The sequence below is a fragment of the Phyllostomus discolor genome, chromosome 6 (assembly GCF_004126475.2).
Source record: "Phyllostomus discolor isolate MPI-MPIP mPhyDis1 chromosome 6, mPhyDis1.pri.v3, whole genome shotgun sequence".
In the NCBI taxonomy this organism is placed as follows: Eukaryota; Metazoa; Chordata; class Mammalia; order Chiroptera; family Phyllostomidae; genus Phyllostomus; species Phyllostomus discolor.
Genome location: NC_040908.2, coordinates 145,709,850 through 145,729,986, shown reverse-complemented (window position 1 = coordinate 145,729,986; position 20,137 = coordinate 145,709,850). Strand labels below are relative to the sequence as shown.

The window sequence follows — 20,137 nt, the reverse complement described above, 5'->3', positions numbered from 1 at the left end:
AATATAGCACTAATCACATTATGTAGTAATTATTTCTTAGGCAAATCTTTTATTATTAGATGCTAATGAACTTGGGAATTTATCACCTCTTTATCTCAGGAGATTTTCGTTGGATAAGTAATGAAGGAAAATATCCTACTTCTGGTTGGTTAGTGTGTTTAGTCAATGCACTCTTTTTAAGAGCAAATATCATGCATTGTATCCCTGTGTCTTTGTGTTTGCCTGTTCCATAGTCATATGTAACATTCTCACCTGGGCTCTTATCTTGCAATGGAGCTAGGGGAAATACACCTTGATGGACCGGTGGTGTTATGTTGATATACGAAATATAGTAAATTATACTGATAGGTTTAAAAATGGACTTTAAAACTGTCAGAATAGTACTTTGCTTTCATGAAATGTGTATATTGAGTTTTCTCTTTTATGTTTCTTTTGTGAAGGAACTAGAAAAAGTAACCTCAGACTTGATAAAGTCCAAAGTCACATGGCAGCATAAGATGGGAGAAGAAAACATCAGTTTAACAATTAAAGAACAGAAATTCCAGGAACTTCAAGAAAGACTCAATATGGTATTTAATGAATTAATTTGTGTTTATAAAATGTATTATTTTTGTAAAATTTGTGAGAATTTCAGGAAAATACAAAAACATTCTGTCTTTGTAAAGTTAATGTACATAGGGAAGTGGGTATTATGAATCTTTTTAATTATTAGCAAGACTTTAAGACAATAAAATTTGGCCACAATGACTTTATTTCCACTTTAACATGGTGTCAGATTATCTTATGGTACAATGGTGTCTCCAGAAAAGCTTTTGGAGATGAGAGATTCTGTTAATTTAACATTAACACATACAAGTCTGCACCACCTATACTGGGTCTCTAATACCATCTTTAGTTCACTAGAGCCACTGCTTCAACAGCAAACAAATGTTGGTACTCATGACCTGTCCAAGCTTGTTGAGCACTGAATGAAATGTAGAATTTGCAGAACTTTATATCATAACCTAAAATTATTCACTTTTTTAAAGGAATTGGAATTCAGTAAGAAGATGAAAGAAGAGATTACCCATATTCAAGAAGAAAAACAGGCAAGCAATCATAAGATATTTTAGAAGCCAGTAAATATTTTAAAAACCAGATACAATGTGGGGAAATAAAGTTAAGTAACAGATGGTACCCTGGCTGGGTAGCCCAGTTGCTTAGGGCGTCGTCCTGATACGCCAAGGTTGTGGGTTGGATCCCCAGTCAGGGCACAGACAAGAAGCAATCAATGAATGCATAAATAAGTGGAACAGTGAATCAGTGTCTCTCTCTCTTCCCCATTCTCCTTTCCACCCTTCCTCTATCTAAAGTCAGTTAAAAAATAAAATAACAGATGGAATCATGCTTATGTCAATTCCTAGCACATAGTAAGCATTCAGGTGTATTGAATGGATACATGTGTACATTTTAGACCAGGTCTCTCACATATGCCCATTGAAAAATAAATCAGGGGAGATAGGGAGAAATGTTTGTCAAAGGATACAGACTTCTGTTATAAGATGAGTAACTTCTGGGGATTTAGTGTACAGCATGACTTCAGTAACATACCGTATTATTTACTTGAAACTTGCTAGGAGGGTAGATCATACATGTTCTCACAAGACACAGAGAAATGGTAATTCTGTGAGGTGATAGAGATGTTAATTAACCTTATTGTAATCATTTCACAATATATACTGTATCACCTCATGAACTTGTACACCGCAGACATACACAATGTTATATGTCACTTATATCTCAGTAAAGCTGGAGAAAATGTTACATTAAAATATTTTACAAATATGTAAGAAAAAGAATAAAAATAAATCAGTTTTTTCTTTGAGATTTTAGACTAGTGTTACCCTGGAAAATAATTATTGAAATATATATATATATATATATATATATATATATATGCTAAGAACATATGTTTATAGGACATTATACTCATTTGAATCTGTGTTTATAATTCTATTTAAGGAAAAAAAGGTACATGAAAGAAAACTTCTGTTTCTTTTTTCTCTTCTGCTTTTCCTCCATTTGGTTCTGAATGCATACCATGGCATCCTAGGCCATGAGCAATGTGACATTTTAGTAGGGACACGTTTATGAGTTTGGGGGGGAGCCAACAGAAGTTTTAGTTTTGAATTTTTCACATTTTTCAATAGTGTCTCAGAATCCATGGTTTATTTCAAATAACTTCAATTATTTGAGGAACTCTTGGAAATAGTACTTTGTAAGAAATCATGCAGTATAAATTCTTTTAGATATTAAATTAGTAAAATGTGTCATTAACTTTTTTCAGTATATTCTCTATTATGATGTTGAAATTAAACTATAAAGTTAAGAAACTAGAAAGTATATTTTAAGAATGAGTTTAGAAACATCCATACTATCTTAAACTTTTCTTAAATTGATATATCAGCCCTGGCTGTTGTGGTTCAGTGGATTGAGTGCCAGCCTGTGAACCAAAGGGTCACAGGTTCAATTCCCAGTCAGGGCACATGCCTGGGTTGTGGACCAGGTCCCCAGTGTGGGGGAGGTATGTAGGAGGCAACCACACACATTGATGTTTCTCTCTCTCTTTCTCCCTCCCTTCTCTCTAAAAATTAAATAAATAAAATCTTTTAAAAATTGATTAATATTTATACTTTTTTAAAGGATATCATCATTTCATTTCAACATATGCAGCAGTTACTCCAGCAACAGACTCAAGCTAATACTGAAATGGAAGCAGAATTGAAGATGCAAAGAGAAAATAATCAGGTTATATTTATATTATATTTTAAAGTATATTTTCCTTTGCACTCATCTGTCTCACTTTATCTGAGATCATTTTGAATTTTAAGGACAAGATATGGATTCCTTCATCAACTTGTTATCAGTGTCTTACGTACTGAGCAGATTTTTAAACATTTAAGTCACTAGTTAAATATTCAGTTATATCAAGCATCTGATTTAATTTTGTAACAGATTGAGTGGGATTTTTTTTCTTTGTCTTAGAATTGTGGCCAAGATCATAACTGAAAACAAAAGAGTACAAGTATCACCATATTCTAAGGAAGTAAAGAGCAAGCTCCCAGAAATTGGGACAGATCCCTCTTTACAGAAATGTGGTACGACTGGCCCAGTTACCTCAACATTCACCATCATCTTTCCAGTATACACAAGAAAATGGTTGAGGAGGAACAACTTATGGTCGCTGATGTTTGGGAGTGAGGGTTCAATAAGATAGGCTTTTTTCTTGCATTCCTAGCAGAGGGGGCTGTGCATTACTCCTCACAAAAATAAGTAGAGCCTATAGGAAAATCACTGGTAAAGATTGGGGTATAAGAAGGAGAGGGGGGACTGCCATCTTGTTTCTTAGATGGATGCTTGAGATGCTATGGAAACCCAAATGTTCACTCCGGTGTTGCCAATAAAGTAGAATGTGTTAAGTTTATATGGAAGAATTTGACATATGTTTCTTGAGGTTTAGAAGTATACCAAGAACTTATGGAATAATGTTCAGTTATGGTCTAGAAATTTCAAAAAGGGAAGTTTTTGGAGTAATTAGTGCCATTGGGGCTTGAATTGCATTGTGCTTGTTCCACTACTATATGCACCTGGAAGGATGCAGAAGAGAGAACTTGAGTGGTGCTTGGCTTCTCAGGAAGGCTCATAGAGGTTAGTGGAAGGGCAGGAACTTCCTTGTGTGCTACAGGGCCAAGTGATGGGATGTCCACTCAAGAGAAGGAGCTGGGGACGTGTTCCACAGGGGTGGCCAGTAGAAGGTATTCACGTCCCTCTAAAAGGATTCTTGGTAATAAAGGGTGATGCTGAACATTTCCTGAGAAAAGTGCAGTCATCTCCTGTGTAAAGACCACCATCAGCAGAGGCCAGGAGCAGCTTCATGGGTACATAACCAGTACAGTTGCACAGGGACCTATTCTCACAAGGGCTTTGTGCTTTGGGCTTAATGTTCTGTGGTTACTGTCTTGAAATTTTTATACATTTTAATCTTTGAATTTATGTTTGTAAAGTAAGTGTGATGATGCACTGGGGGCTTGGAGCCTCAGCTCAGGTGTTCTGTCTCCCACTGCCTCCCAGGACCAGTTCCTGGCTGCTGACTCTCCCACCCTTTGGTGCCCTGGGCCCTGCCTGGTCTCATCCTCCCTGCTCCTGTCTCACGACTGCTGTGGCGCCTGGCTCACATTGGTGAGGCCAGTAATCTACTGTTACCCTTTATCCCCGGCGGAGGCCCAGGTGCAGCAGGGAGTGTCTGAGTGGAGTGCACGTTCCCTGCAGCACCCTCCGTCCTGAGTTGGCAGTGCCCTGGCACATTGGGTGGGTGTTTTGACAGGTACATCTCTACTTGGCAGTTGTAGTCTCTCAGGGTTACCCATCTGCCATGGTTTGGGGCAGAGGGCCCATGGGACGGGGACACTGACTTCCCCATACCCAGTCAGGACATAGGACATGGGTCCAGCCCCTTGCAGGAGGTAGAACCGAGTACGTGGTGGATCATATGCGTGGCCTTAGGCATCTGTGAGGATCTGCATTTCCCCCATGAGTATCTTTCTGCCCGGAGGACCATGACATTAAATAGGAAATTAAAAGCCCTGTGACAGGTTGACAGGGAGAGAGAGAAAGAGAGGAACAAAGAGTGAGGGACCATAAAGAAGAAAAAAAGTTTTATAGTTTAGTATCTTTAATAGCACTTTTTCTGCCTTTTTTTATTTTGTTTTGCACTGAGCCTTACAAATTATGCTGAGTCCATCATCACTGAATGGGACCAAACCTAACCCAAACAATGCAAGACTTATCTCTTCACCATTGATGTTCTATGACTGGTCATGCAAAGAGAATTTTGCCTTATTTCTCTTGCCTACACCCAATTCTATAGGAGTTAGACCTAGAAGAGGGAGAGGAAAGAGGTGTACTTGAGTCAAACCTCTTTCTCCTCTTAACCTCTTCACCTACTCCAATAAAAGACTAGTAAAAATCACTTCTCTGAAGGTCCAGTTATAAGTAAGTATCCCCCCCATTCCCACCTCCTGTGCCTACCCTACAGATGGATAACTGGAACTATCTGTCTGACATGTTGCACCTTCTCCCAAGAAACATATGATATAACTTACCCACATTCTTTGTGAGTAGCAGTTATCAGGATTGTTTCCTAATCCATTTAAAGCAATTGAAACAGCAATTTGTAGGATGAACTAAATACTAGAGATTAGTTAGTGCAGTTATCATTTCATGATGAACTAGAGATCCAGAAAGTATAAGCCATGTAGTTCAAGGCCTCATAATTAGTGGGAAAACCAGGAGTAAATATTTGTCCTGATGCTATTCCAGCACTGTTTCTACATTACATCATTAGTATTTTTCATAGACCTATGAGAGCTGCCACTTTGGTTAGATCAGTTATATGAAAACCACAACTTTTAAATTGCCTTTCACAAGCTCTAAATCCAATGTTTATGCATCATTGGACTCTACAGAGCCTATTGTAGTCATAGACATATACATAGTCCTGTGTTTCCGTGAGTTAATGATGACTGTAACTGTGGTTCCTAGGTCTCAGAATTATACTACTAGTATAATCGTAGATCCAAATGTCTCTCTCTTTAATTAGCACCATTATTACCTGAGCCTTGATAGTACATAAAGAAACTAGGTTTCATATAGTAAAATTTCAAACAAAGTATTGGCAAGAACAGGATAGAATTGTAAGCTTGTTTATAAGTAAGGAAAGAAAAAAAATACCATCTATCATCACTTTCACTTTATAAAAGAGAACATTTTAACACTAACACTATACTAAGGATATAATCTCAGGAAAAAAGGACACTTGATGACCTTAGTTTGACATGTTTTGTCATGGACTAGAGAAATTCTGTCATGGATCAGTGCTTGTTTGCAGACTAGTGTTGGAGAACCACTGATATATAGTGTAACAAAATACTAATGTAGAACTGTTGTTGAGGATTAAGCTGCATGAATATCGCAAGTGTTTTCTCGAGCAGTCTAATTCCACCTGTACTAAAAGGGATCATTACTCTTCGTAATGGTCAACTGTTTTTCAGGGCTCTGCAGTCATGCTATCATCTGTCTTATTTTTATAGTACAGTTTGGAGCACAGAGAACTACATTCTCATGATGGAGAATATTTTCTACTATAATTTAATTATAGTTTAGTTCAGATGTAAGTATAACTATGCTCTTACAGTGTTAATAAGAATAATTTAGTTTGCTCCTATAGCCATAGTATTAACCAGGATAATTTATCAGTTTTTGGTATATTAAAATATTAACAGTTTTATTTTGACTTTCTACAATATCCATTTTTTTTTCAGCTAGGGTTTTTAGATTCACCCAGGTGCAAATAATACCAAATAATTTCTTGATAGAGCATACATTCCATGAGAGCAGTAAATTTTCACTAACATAGCCTGAAAGAGTGTCTGCCACATAGTGGGAGCTCATTAAATTTTATTAAATTAACAAATGATTAACAATAAGTAAATTCAGACTGTTTGCAAGTTCAGATTTTGCCAGGTTAGGGCTTCTAGTTAAACATTGAATTGAACCCATACATTCACTTCTATTTCCTTCTGCAACTGCAATAAAATGACAATAGTAAATCCACAAGGACAAGAAAAGAGGGAGTGGAAACAATAAAGTTTTATAAAAATAAAGTTTTAACAGTGAAACCCAGATGGAAAATTAGTAATTTACTTAGTAAATGAGGGAGAGTAGAAATCCAAGTGAAAGATGCAGAGATGGGCAGGAGCTGCACGTGCCTCTAGAAGTGGGTGCCCAACTGAAGCCAAAAACGGGGTCTTTTCAAGAAGCGATTACACCTCCATTTGTCTTCCCTACCCTGCATGAGTAAGCACTGCCTTTCTCCTGCTTGGAAGACCGGAGATTTATACTGATGTTGGAGAGACGAGATGGGGAGATCCAGTGGTGTGCTGGAGTCTGCTTCACCAGGGAGAGCCCGTTTGCTAGAGCTGTTGTCATTTTGTGAGCTGGCAGTTACACGAGGGTGAACTTCCAATTGACCATCATGGGAATGTTTAACATTAATGAAATTAGCAAATGTGGCAAACCAGATTTTTCTTTTTGGAGTGCCAATTTACTAGAAATCTATGGATAGTGGAAAGACTAGATTCTGAATTTGTGACCTCCTGGCCCAGTTTCCCCACTTAGAGGGCAGCGAGCCTTATAACTTCAGTGAAGAGCATTGAAGATTCCATTCTGGGCGAACTAACCTGCTTACGAAAAAAGACTATTGCTGCAGCCCTTAAGCTTTCCCAGTGAAATAGCTCTGCCAGATGAACCTGTAGTCAAGCCCACCATTTTCCACAACTTTGAACCAGGTTTTTAACACTTCATTCTTAAATATGAACAGGCAGCTAAGGATCATTGGACATTTGAAGAAAGTCTTTGATGTGAAAGAGAGACAAAACAAACAGGATAATGAAAAACACTTGGAGAAACTAAGAAAATATATTCATGTAAGAGAAATATATTTTTTAAATCACAAAACAAGAAGTAGGTGTCTATAAAAAGAAATATTCATAGAGGAAAAGAGAACCCTTAAATATATTAGCAGACATAAAATATATGGTGGAAAGGTTGAAAGGTAAAATTGAGATGGTCTTTTAGAAAGTAGAACCAAAAGACAAAAAGATGGAAAATAGCAGAGAAAGAAAATTAGGGGCTAAGTCTAAGGTCTGGTGATTTTAGAGATAACAGAGAAAATGGAAGAAGAGGAAATGACCAAAGTAATAATACAAGAAAGTAACCCAGAACTGAACAATTAGAGTTTGTCCAACACCGATGAATATCATTATGAAATTTCTTGCTACACTTAAAGAGAAAATTCTAAAACTGTGGGGAAGAAAGTGGGTCACATACTAAGGATTCAGAATGAGAGTGGCAACATGATGGCTTCAGCCCTCTCACTGGTAAGACTTCGAGGTGGAAGGTAAGAGGACCAGGCCTTCAGAGGTCGGGACGCTGATTTCCAAAGCAGGGTTGAACCATATTCAGCAAAGTGAAAGTATTGGTTGAATAAATATATTTTCAGACATGCAGGGCCTCAAAAATGCACTATTTATGACTCCTTTATCAGGAAGTAGTAGAAAATTTGCTTTACCAAGGCAGTGGAGTAAACCAGGAAAGAGGAAACCATGTGATGTAGGAAACAGGAGACTCGCTACAGAGGATAGAAAAGAATCCTCAGAAATAACCTGATCAGCGTAGCAGACAGAAAGAACAATAGGTCCAAATTGTAATGGAAGGTTGGAATGTCTCCAGAAAATGGAAACTGAGAGAATACCTGATATGCGCAGGGTTTTTTTAGGTGGGGCTCTGGGTAGGGACAGGAAATGATTGACATGTCTAATATACCGTTTTAGGACTATAATGCTCTTGATCATTTATTGTTACTAAGAGACTGTGGTATATTTTCTCATATCTCCTCTAAACTTTGATTTGTGTATTCTAAAATAATGTTAGCAATATAGATAGTATAAAATAGTATTTATTTGAATGTTAAAGTACTAAGTACCTATTAAATATACATTATTGTAAATATTTAGAAATTACCCTATTATGATGTATACCTATAAGTTAAGAGGAAAATATGACTTTTATAAATATATTTACATTATGCTAAAGTAGAGGCAACCAAAATAGGTATTCATTGAGTACTCTGAAAGTGCATAGCTCTTTATGAACTAGGGGAGAATCTTCATGTTAAAATTGTAAAACGCTTTTTATTAGATGTTTCCATAATTTTGCATAACTTTGTTTGCATGTTGACATTTTAGATTAAATTGAGAACTATATAGATGGAACACTGAAGCCTTTAAAGTGAGATAGCTCTATTTAGAATGACATGGAAAGTAAGAAAGATACTTTATTCATTTTTAAAAAACAGATTGCAGAATAACACAATATATATGGTATTGTCTCATCTGTATTTAAAAATATTCTGTATGCTTATGGACAATTTCTGGAATGATACACAAGAAACTGCTGGAGTGGTTACCTCTGGGGAGGAAAATTGGAAAACCGATAGAGGAAAACTTTACCTTTTCTTTCCTTTGTGTGGCTTGAAATGGGTTACCCTGAATGTACATAGCTTTAATAATGATGAACAAATGAAAACTTAAGAATTCCAGGTGTATTAGACAGGTTGCTAGAGTTCTATTTGTCTTTTTACAGAAGTTCACATGGATTATCAGCAGACATTAGAGAATCCTAATAATATTGGTGACAGTGATGTTAACAGCTTTAAAATCTGTCTCAGAGCACATTGAGTAGTGATTTTATTCTCTAAAGGTTGTTTTGGAGGAGAGAGGGCGGTGTGATGGTGTTTATATGATGCTAATTTATACATAATAAGTTAATATAGTAAATACTGAAGCTCTACTAAAAAGTGTTAATTTGAAATTAAAAAGTGAAATTGTATTTAAGGATTTTCTAGCCAGTTAATTTCTAAAATAAACAGATATGGAGAAAATGTTCTGTGGCAGGTAAAAATTTTTAGTAGGGTTATGCTGGGTTATGCTACATTTCATATATTTCAGTGCTGTCCTTTATATTACTTTTTCAGTACACTAAAACTTATGCAGTGAAACTGAATAATGGCAATGTTTTTATACCCTTTTATAGCCATTTCTTTTTCATAACCTCCCCCTATTTCCTGTTAACTAAACTATAAGTACCTTTCTGTTAATTTATGAAAATTATTATTGAGATAGCACATTATCACTGATCTGTATGGCACTTTCAGTATGTTAGAAGCAAAGGTCCAAGCAACATAAAACACATCAAAATTCATTAATGTGGTATTGATTATTTTTTGGATAATTAATTTTATTGCAGACCCTTGAAAGAGATAATGAGCTGCAAAGGGAGAAGGTAAAAGAAAATGAAGAAAAGTTCCTTAATCTTCAGAATGAGCATGAGAAAGCACTAAGAACTTGGAAAAAGCACGTAGGTTTATTAAATATTAAAATATTAAAATGTTTGGAATAGTTGTAGACATTTAAAATAACTGTTAAATGCAAAGGAAATACTGTAGAAGTAATCTAGGAATAAAGTCAGAAGATTTTCTCTTGCACTTATATTTCCAAGAAGTGAATGCTCTTTAAAAGCTAAATTGAATAACTTTTTCTGTACTGTTTTTATGCATGAAAAACCGTATGCATGTGTGTATAATTTGAATGGCTTCCTATATGTGACAAAAATTAATGTACATTTTCATAAAACTATTGATAGCATTGCAGTAAGTGATTAAAGAATTATATAGGTATTATTGTTAGCTGATTTAGCGTTCCTCAGTTTTTTTTGAGATGTATTAAAGCCATGTTTAGAATATATGTACAGTATAGTATTGACATTTTATTATAAAAGTTGATGTTATAAACATGGTTATTTTCTTAAACCACATCTTTGATACTAAATTTTAATTTTAATGAAGTAGTTAATGAAAGTATAAAGTGATGTAAACTAATGTGAAATATGAAGGTTCACTTTCAAAATTGGTAAAACCCAAAATTGATGATTTCATTTTAATATCTATTTTCATTGCTTTTCAATTCTTTTATAAGAATTAACACAATAGGATGTCAGTATGAGTTTATGATATCTATATTTTGGGAATGTAAGATTATAGTAATATAAGATTTAGACTATTATAATAATTATTGTATACTATATTATTCTAATACTATACTATTTTATACTAATATACTATATATCTATTAACTTGATAAAAATTTTTCTGTAGATGATTTTAGTATAAATTATTATATAAGTAACTTGATTTTTCAATTTCTTGCAGCTAACATGTTCTCTTGTATTTGAGAGATGAAGTTTTCACTGATTAATTTGATAAGGTTTCCCTAAATCTCAAAAGATATTTTGTAATTAATTATATCAGAATACTAAAAAATCCTTAATAATCTCTGTACTAGTAAAGTTTATTATTAGGCACCAAGCATTGCAATATTTATTTTAGCTTCTGCTAATCCACATTGCATCCCAGCACTTGGGAAAATGGCTGATGTTTAAAAGACCATGGAATTGGTACTCTCAGGATAAAGAAAAACTATCATGTGAAAAGAAAATATTAAAAAAATGCCAACCATGCATGCCAAGAAAATATTAGCTAAGAAAATTAAACATACATTTTTCCCAATGAAACCACAACCATGCCTCTTCAAGAAAAAGTCAAATTAAGAAAAATCAATATTCAGATTCACTGGTGAGGCCTCAGTCTTTATTTAAATTTGGATAAAATTGGTTTTGTTTTAAGATTTTTAGCTTCTACAATCATTTCACTTCCATATGCTTTAGTATGAAAGAGAAAATAAATTTTTATTATTTTTTAAAGATTTTTATTTACTTTTAGACAGGGGATGAGAGGGAGAAAGAGAGAGAAACATCAATGTGTGGTTGTCTCTCATGTGCCCCCTACTGGGGGACCTGGCCTGCAACCCAGGCATGTGCCCTGACTGGGAATCAAACTGGTGATTTGGTTTGCAGGCCAGTGCTCAATCCGCTGAGCCACACCAGCCAGGGCAAATAGATAAATTTTTAAGAGCTGCTTTGGTTCTAATAAAAGTCTTCTTGAATGGAAGGTCAGCTCTGTTCTTTCATTGTATTTCTATGTAATTTTTTTCACAATTCTTAAGTGTATTGTTACTGAGATTGGATCAAGGTGGGTTAAAAAAAACAAAAGATACAAAAAGAAGATGGAATCATATAAACTGCTGCTATTTAAAAATACTATGCAAATAAAACTTAATGATATTGTTAGGTATATATTTAAATTTCATTGAAATATAAAGAACAGTGTTAATTTGTATCTGTTTTCATTTGATTAGTTTTATATAGAGTGGGTATGTACAGACAAAAAGAATAAATTAGGATGTTCACAAATTATTAAGGGAAGGGAGGCAGGTCACAAAAGGAATTGATTTCACAGTGTTTGCTGAGCACCTGTCATGTGTTAGGCACTATTCTAACTAGGTACTGGATTTTCAAAGATGCCTAAAATACAAAGAATAATAAAGAGCTTATACTCTCAAAGGGTCCGATATTATGAAATTAACTACAATAATGTGGAGCGCATATAGTAGTACTAACAAATCACTATGAAAGCACAAACTAATCATGTCACTTAGGTAGGTTGGAGAAAGTTTTAGTGAAAAGATGGCAGTAGAGTTTGGCCTGAGAGATGAATAGGGTTTCACCAGGCCACAGGTGCTCATTTCCTACACTTCCTATTCCATTTAAGGGACGGAAGGATGGAGGCATGAAACTGCATTTTCAAGGGCAAGAGTCTGATCTGGAATGTGATATTGAGTATTGATAGATTGAGAGTGCCTTCTGAAAGGTTCCTTTCTAAGGAAGTTGAATTTATTTGATAAATAATGGGAAAAAACCATTGAGAATTTTAAAGCAGAGAAGTTACATAGACCTGCATTTTAGAAAAATAACTCCTGTAACAGTATGGTATATGGCTTTATGGAGAGAGACCAATGAGAATATTGCAAATAATGTAACCATAAGCCAATCGATGAGGCTGTGATTAGGGCAGTAGTAGTGGGGAGAGAGAGAGGGAGCATTTTGGACGTAGCTTGAAATGCATGCCATGTATTTGAAAATGTGAACTCAGTCATAGGAGAGATGTTGGGAGATGAGATACGTATTGAAGAGTTACCACCATAAAGATGAAATTTGAAGGTATAGGTGCTATCATTTGTGGAAGGAGAAGTCTAGAAGGCTAAATAAGAAAGCGCCTTGGGGAATGCCCACATTTTTTGAGTAGGGCGGGGTGTGTGCAGGTGCGAGGGAGGAGGTGGTCTGATCTGAACAATGAGAAAAGGGGAGGATGGGGAGAGGGTGGTACCTGAATGTGAAGAAAAGAGGCCACTTGAAGAACAAGTAGCTAACTTGTCATGCTACAGAGCTGTTAAAAGGATATAAAATAGAGAAATTTTTTTTTTTGCTAACTTGCAGGTGATAACCAACAAGAGAATCAGTAGAACAATGAGAGTAGAAGTCAGGTTGTTGAGGAGTGATGGGAGGTTAGAATTTGACAGTAGCAAGTGTGGACTTCAAGAGTTGGGAGACAGAATTGGGTCAAGAAAAAACTTAGGAGCGTGAGAAGAGCCTATTTGTGGGCTGAGGAGAACACACTGGTGTAGCAGGAAAGATAAGAGGCTGGGCAGGATAGATCACTGCTAGAGCTAAGCACTAAGGGAGATGGGGGGGATAAAGGACAGCGGGAGAGTTGAGCCTCTCACCTTGCAGAGGTGGACTGAAAGATGTTTAAAAATAGATAAAATGAAGGGAAAGTAATAGGTGACCTCATGTCCGTTGGGCTCTATAACAAGTATTATATACATTTATGGAATTTTTGGTAGTTTGAAACTTTATCTTACATTTGAGGTCCCCATGAAAGAATGAATACTCACCCCAAGAAAAAGATCATGAAATTTTATATCCAGTGAAAGCCCTGTCTACAGATGTAAATATAGACTGAAGAGTCAGTTTCTACTGTATTACTTAGTGCTCAGTACTATTCATCTAGTTGAATTAAAATCTATGTATCAAATATGCAACAAGAAAATCAAATTTAAAAAAGCAGTGAAGGTATAACATAGATTTTTTTAAATTTAAATTTTATTTTTAGATAGAGGGGAAGGGAGGGAGAAAGGGAGAGAAGCACCAACCATGTGTGGTTGCCTCTCTCGTGTGCCCTACTGGAACCTGGCCTGCAATCCAGGCATGTGCCCTGACTGGGAATTGAACCAGTGACCCTGTGGTTCACAGGCCAGTGCACAATCCACTGAGCCACACCAGACAGGGCAACATTAATAGAATTTTTATGATTAAAAATAAGTTTTCATTTGTAACAAGAGGTGGCTTTTAATGTAATAGTTAAGAGCACAACTAGATTTAGCTTTGGATTTGAGTCCTGAATTCCACTTTAAAGCCACCTGATCTTGGGCAAGTTACTTTATGTCTAGGAGCCTCACATTTCTCACATGTAAATTGAGGATTGACAATACCTCATAGGGTTTTTATGAGTATGAAATTGTTAATATTGAGGGCTCAGCACAGTTCAAAAAATGGTAGCTCTTAATATTAGTACTTTGGAATTATTTTCACTTTTTACTATTTCCCAAAACTTGTGTTAATAAAGTATTTTCACACAGAACCCTTTTATGTGTCTGCTCATTTTGATTACATTTTATATTAGGTTGAAGAACTTAATGGAGAAGTTAATGAGATTAAAAATGAGTTATCTTCACTTAAAGAAACTCATGTGAAGTTACAAGAACATTACAATCAATCCTGCAATCAGAAGTTTGAGGAAGACAGTAAGTTTCAGGTAAAATCCAAATATATTGGGGGTACAAAGAAATTAGGACAAGGGTTCTCTTTTCTCCACATCCTTGTCAACATGTTGTTTGTTGACTTTTGGGTAGTAACCATTCTGACTAGTTCGTATTGATCTGCATTTTCCCGGTGGTCAGCGATGTCAAGCATTCTTCCCTGCCTGTTGGCCTCCTGCCTGCCTTCTCCGGAGGGACACCTCGTGTCCTCTGCCTGCTTTTTGATCCGGTCTTTTTATTACTGAGTTTCATGAGTTCCTCATATATTTTGGATACCAACCCCTTATTACATGTATCATTTGTATCATTTGTGAATATACTCTTTGGTTCAGTAGGTGTTTTGTTTTTTTGGTTGATTTCCTTTACTGTACCGCTTTTTGGTCTGATGAAGTCCCATTGATTTGTTTTTGCTTTTGTTTCCTTTGCTCCAGGGGACATCCAAAAAGCATTACTGATTTAGATAGGTTATGACCATTCTTCTAGTTCTGTGGTTCTTTAAACATCAGCTCATGTTAATCAATCACCTTGCCTAAAACCCTTGAATGACTTTTGTCTTCCTGGTAGTTGGAATTCTTTAGCAAGCCGTTTAGGCCCTTAATGACATAGGCCTAGCTTGCCGCAAACCTTAATTTCTTTGTTCTTCAGCATCTAAGCTCTAGCTGAGGAAAGCCACAAGCAATTCTTTGGACTGTATAGTCTTGCTTGCTTTTATGTAGCTGTATATGCCATTTGTTCTCCCTGAGAATAAAGAGTGTCTCTCTTTATTCCTGTCTCTCAAAGTTGCCTATTATTATTTTACAGTTTTCCCCATTGGACTGATAAGTTTTTGAGGAGACAGACTATATTTTTGGTCATCATTGTATCTTAAAGCCTCATGTGCTCAGTAGATGGGGGAAGAAAAGGATGTTGAACTGATTCACTATTTTAAAGACACATAAATATGCCAAACACTCAAAACAATTTGCCAGCCATGATTGCCTTGCTTTTAATAAAGGAGTGGTTTTATTATTACATATAATGTGTGGTATAACAATGTGGAGTGCATGTTTGAAAATATCTAAAGGTTTCTATTTTGTTTACATATGGTAGATTATTTATTGGGTTGGTCAAAAAGTTTTTTTTTCCCCATAAAAGACACATTTTTCATTTTCACCAATAACTTGATTGATTTAGTATTTGGGTATGTCGGCTATCTCCCACCTGGTATAATGTTGCTTGTTCTCAATGGATGTCAATTTGATCACTGTCAACTTTAATTGGTCCACCTGGCTATGAAGCAAGAAATTTTTATCCAGTGAGAAATTTCCAGCATGAAACTTCACAAACCACTTTGTCATGTTTGATCAGTTACAGCACCATCTCCATATACTGCACAAATCTTTTTGCATTTCACTTGCATTTTTATGATTCTTGAAATAATAAAGCATAATATGCCAAAAATGTTGCTTATTTTATCTTCAATATTTATTAAAGGGCTACACAAAATTCACTGATTTTGATGTTTTTTTTTTTAAATGCATGTTGATATGACAGCCATCACAATGTAATCTAACAAAATTGTTCTGAATGAAGTTAAAGACTACTAAGTGCTACTAAAGCCGTCTTAACAAAAGAAGCCAAATGAACTTTTTGGCTAGCCCAATATACAGAATGAATTGCAAGTGACCTTATTACAAATAATATATTAAACTTAGTTAAAAATTCATTTGGTTTTCAAATAGAAACTTCTGAATGGTTGAACTGAAATATACATGCCACTTTTATTGGTCTGATTTGTTTAAATGTTTTATACTTTTTAACAATTTGTTTTTATATTTAAGGAATCTTTTCCATTTTACACTAGACTCTTCCAGAAGTAAATACCAAAGACAGTAAAATGACAATGGGGAAATCACAAAACATCATACAGAAATATAATTCTGGGCAAGAAATAAGGGAAGAAAATATTGGGAATTTTTGTTTTGATACTGAATATAGAGAAAAGGAGGAAAAGAAAGAAGGCCCACTTACCGAAGAAAGTGTAGAAGGTAATCTAAGATTATATTGATAATTTCTAATTTGTATATTGAGCTTTGTTAGGGAATATCAGTTACAGTCTTTGCTTTCAAGATAGCTATATAGTAAGTGTAGTTGGAGAAATACTTTATTTATATATGTCTTAACAAAACAGGCTTTCTTTGAGTATTTTTTGGGGAACAATACATTTCTGCTTTCCCTTCTTATCACCCCTTTGCTTTTTGCATTCTGGTTTCTGCCGTCACTGCTTTGCTGAGAATGTCCCATGGGCCAACAGTGACCTTCTGATGACCAGACCTAGAGTATGTTTCTTCATTCAAATGACCTTTCTGTAACCATTAGAATAATTTACTAATTCATCCAGCTTGAAAAAGAGTTGTTTACTGATTGTTTGAAGGTGTTCAGACTAGGCTGACCTACCACTTGGTGGAGATGTTGTAGAGAGAATTGGGCTAAAAAAGCCTTACAAGTGCCCTGAACTTTATATTCCAGATTATTGTGACCAGACTGAAATTTTGAAATCTTGGGAACCCAGATGAAACAAATTAAGTAGATATTCTATACACTTGGCCAGAAGTGTTCTAAAACTTAAAAATATTTACAAGGTGATTTAAAAAAAAGTGATGATAGTGTTGAAGAAAGCAGCTAGCAATTTCTGGATCTACGTAGTAATAGAAATTAGAGTATAACCTGTTAGGATAATTTGATTTTTATCTCATCAGCCATGAGTTTATATGGACATGCACTATATACCCAAAGGGAAATGAGACTAGAGAAATGAAAACCATTTTGTAATACCTTCAACTTGTCCCATTTTAAGCCAAAAGTACTTTTGCTTTTTTAGTGTGTAATGTAAAAATTTACTGTGTTCTCATCATGACAGATTCACAGCATATTAACAAGATCTCCCAGAATGAAATTGACACCACGGTACCTCAAGACGAAAATCAGAGTGAAATCTCCCTAAGCAAAACCCTCTGCAAAGAAAAAGAGTTGATTAGTCAAGGGCAAACTTTGAATGTTACTGACTTTGGAAAATCAGTTAATACAGAAATTAAAGACAAGGTAGACTTGGAAAAAGACAATGGATGTACAGAATTTAAATCACCAAATAATTCTTTTTTAGTGGCAGATATATCCATAGAAACAGAGAACATTCACCTAGAAAGAATGGAAGTAGATGTTCACCATGCAGACTTACATCTGGAGGTTGAAAATCACAGAACATCATTTAACAGCATCTTAAATGATGTGGCTCACAGTACAAATCATAAAAAAGATGTTTCTGAACAACATTTTAGATTGCTTCCAGGAACTCAACAAAATGCTGCAGACAAGGAAATTACAAATAGTGACCAAACCAAAACAGATTTGGATTCATCTCTGGATGTAAAAAAGAAATACGGTTTACATGATTCAAGTAGTGTTATCTTAGATGATAAACAGTGTAAAACAGAGCAAATGCAATTGTTAAATAAAAAAAGTGAGTGCAGCACATTACCATTTAAACAAACTTCAGATGTTCAGCAAGGCTGTACTGATACTTCAGAGAAACCTGAACTAACTATTCCCTGTGACACTGCAATCAACCACCCCACTCCATCCGCTGTTTCCAGTGGTAACATGAAAGTACTTCTTAAGGATTCAGATAAAAATGGTACTATTATGCCTATATTGGTGAAATCCAACTCAAGCCCTGGGGGAAGAGCTGTATGTAAACCTCTGACTGATCCACAAAACAGCCAATTTAAGAACTGCGTGGGATATTTAGAAAACAGTGCGAACATTTCCCATCTTCAGGTTAACAATGAGAATATACATGCTTCACAAGCCAAAGACAGGAAAACTGCCGTTCATGCAAAAACTTCCACAGAAATACAGTTTTCCAATAAAAAGAGTCACATTGATGGGAATCAGATAACTGAAGCCACAAAAAATGACCTTTCCCTGTTTGTGGATGTTATTGAAAGACAGCATACTCTGCCAAATAATACTGAGAAAACAGAGTCATTAAATGACATCGTTTCAAGAAAAATTTACAGTGAAGGACAGCTAGAAGAATCATGTTCATTTCACATGCAGCCATCTGGAGATTTAGTAAACAGAAGTGGCAGGTCAGCCTTTGATCTTTTAACTTCGGATAAAAAAACTGAGAAAACTCCAGTATATGTGAATTTTTTAGACCACGGTTCTTGGTCTAAAGTAAATCAAACTGAAAGTCAAACAGTGAGCACTTCAACTTCTAGCATTCCTTTGTTGCTGCCGGAGAGACCAATAGGTCCACCAGAAAACGAAAAGATGGTTTCAATGACACTTTGGGAAAATGTGGCTGTGGATGATGTCAGCAAGGATATTGGACCAGGTAAGAAAATGTTTTCTTTTAAAAGTTATTTCTTAGTATTTTGTTAAAATTTCTCCAGATTGTGTTTAAAATGAAAACATATATTAGTGTTTATTTTTTGCTTAAACTTAAAATACTGCTACACACACACACACATAGTAAAGGTTTTATTTAAATGAAAGTGGATTTCTTTTCACTTAAATCTGAACCAGTATTATCAACATGTATTGAGGCACAATTGCACTGTGGAAATTAAAAAAAGAATTAATCAAGGAACTGAAAATAACAGAAACCACAGATTCAGCCGACTGATTTTAAATTGGAAACAGCTACCTAATCTGAGGTCTTTACTTTTTAGAGCGAATGCAGTGTTGGTATGTTTCTCTCTTTAAACACACACACACCCTCCTTCCGTCCCTTAGAACATTTTGTCACTTTCTTCCTCCAATTTTCTACCGTTCCTTCATTTTCCTATTTTTATCTGTCCCTTCACAGTATCACATATGCAGCTCTTCTGTTTTATGATATTGAGGTATGGCACGAGTACATTTCATATCATTGTTCTTTCTCACTTGAAACACGTGAACTTGAACCCCTAATAATTATGTACCTATATTAATACACTCAAATGCTATTTCATAGATTGTTCTATTCTTTAAAACTACCACATGAGATAACAATGTCGAAGTTTTGCTTTAAAAATGTACCAAAATAAAAAAAAAATAGGGGAAAAGGTAAATAGATGGAAGACATATGATTTGATATTGATGGATACTGAAGCTGGGTAATGGGTACGTTGAGATTCATACTCTCTACGTTGGTGTACTTGAGATTTTTCATATTAAATATATACTACATATTATGTATAGGTGCTGTATAAATGTAACTTGGAGATAACAATAAAGCAATAGTTTAAGTATGATCATGAGGAAAATATTTACTTTGCCAATAGCAGCCTCATATTCAAAGTTGTTCAGGTTAAGACAGTCTTAAATTTTGAAGGACTGTTTAATAATATGCCTGTAGACCCATTGAAAGAAATGCAGACTACAAGAAAAACTTTGTATGGCCCTCAAACTAACAGGCTTCTTTTCAAAGAGAAAATTTTAAATTCAAAAATCCAACAACTAGAAACTAAAAGCATAAGTACTTCTTGCTTTCTTCATGAATGGAAAAGTAATGTAGAAAAAAATAGAAAACACCAAAAACAGTGTAAAACCTCATTTCACAAACTCTTTATTTTCCTAATAAAATGCATTCAGGTTCCATTAATTTTGTCTGTCATATGCTGTGGTTGGGCAGGTACTATTAATTAGTCCAGGGTCTGGTCTGATGCTTACCATTTTCCCAC

At 35.2% G+C, this 20,137-nt stretch overlaps 1 protein-coding gene across 1 annotated transcript in view; it reads left to right on the top strand.

Moving 5' to 3' along the window:
- CCDC73 (coiled-coil domain containing 73) overlaps positions 1–20,137 on the top strand; it is a 75,784-nt gene that overhangs the window by 49,782 nt on the left and 5,865 nt on the right. The window contains exons 9-15 of the mRNA XM_028515228.2: positions 441–569; positions 1,029–1,088; positions 2,683–2,787; positions 9,904–10,014; positions 14,294–14,425; positions 16,273–16,456; positions 17,329–18,807. Coding sequence (XP_028371029.1) covers positions 441–569; positions 1,029–1,088; positions 2,683–2,787; positions 9,904–10,014; positions 14,294–14,425; positions 16,273–16,456; positions 17,329–18,807 — 2,200 coding nt within the window. The remainder of the gene's footprint in view (positions 1–440; positions 570–1,028; positions 1,089–2,682; positions 2,788–9,903; positions 10,015–14,293; positions 14,426–16,272; positions 16,457–17,328; positions 18,808–20,137) is intronic.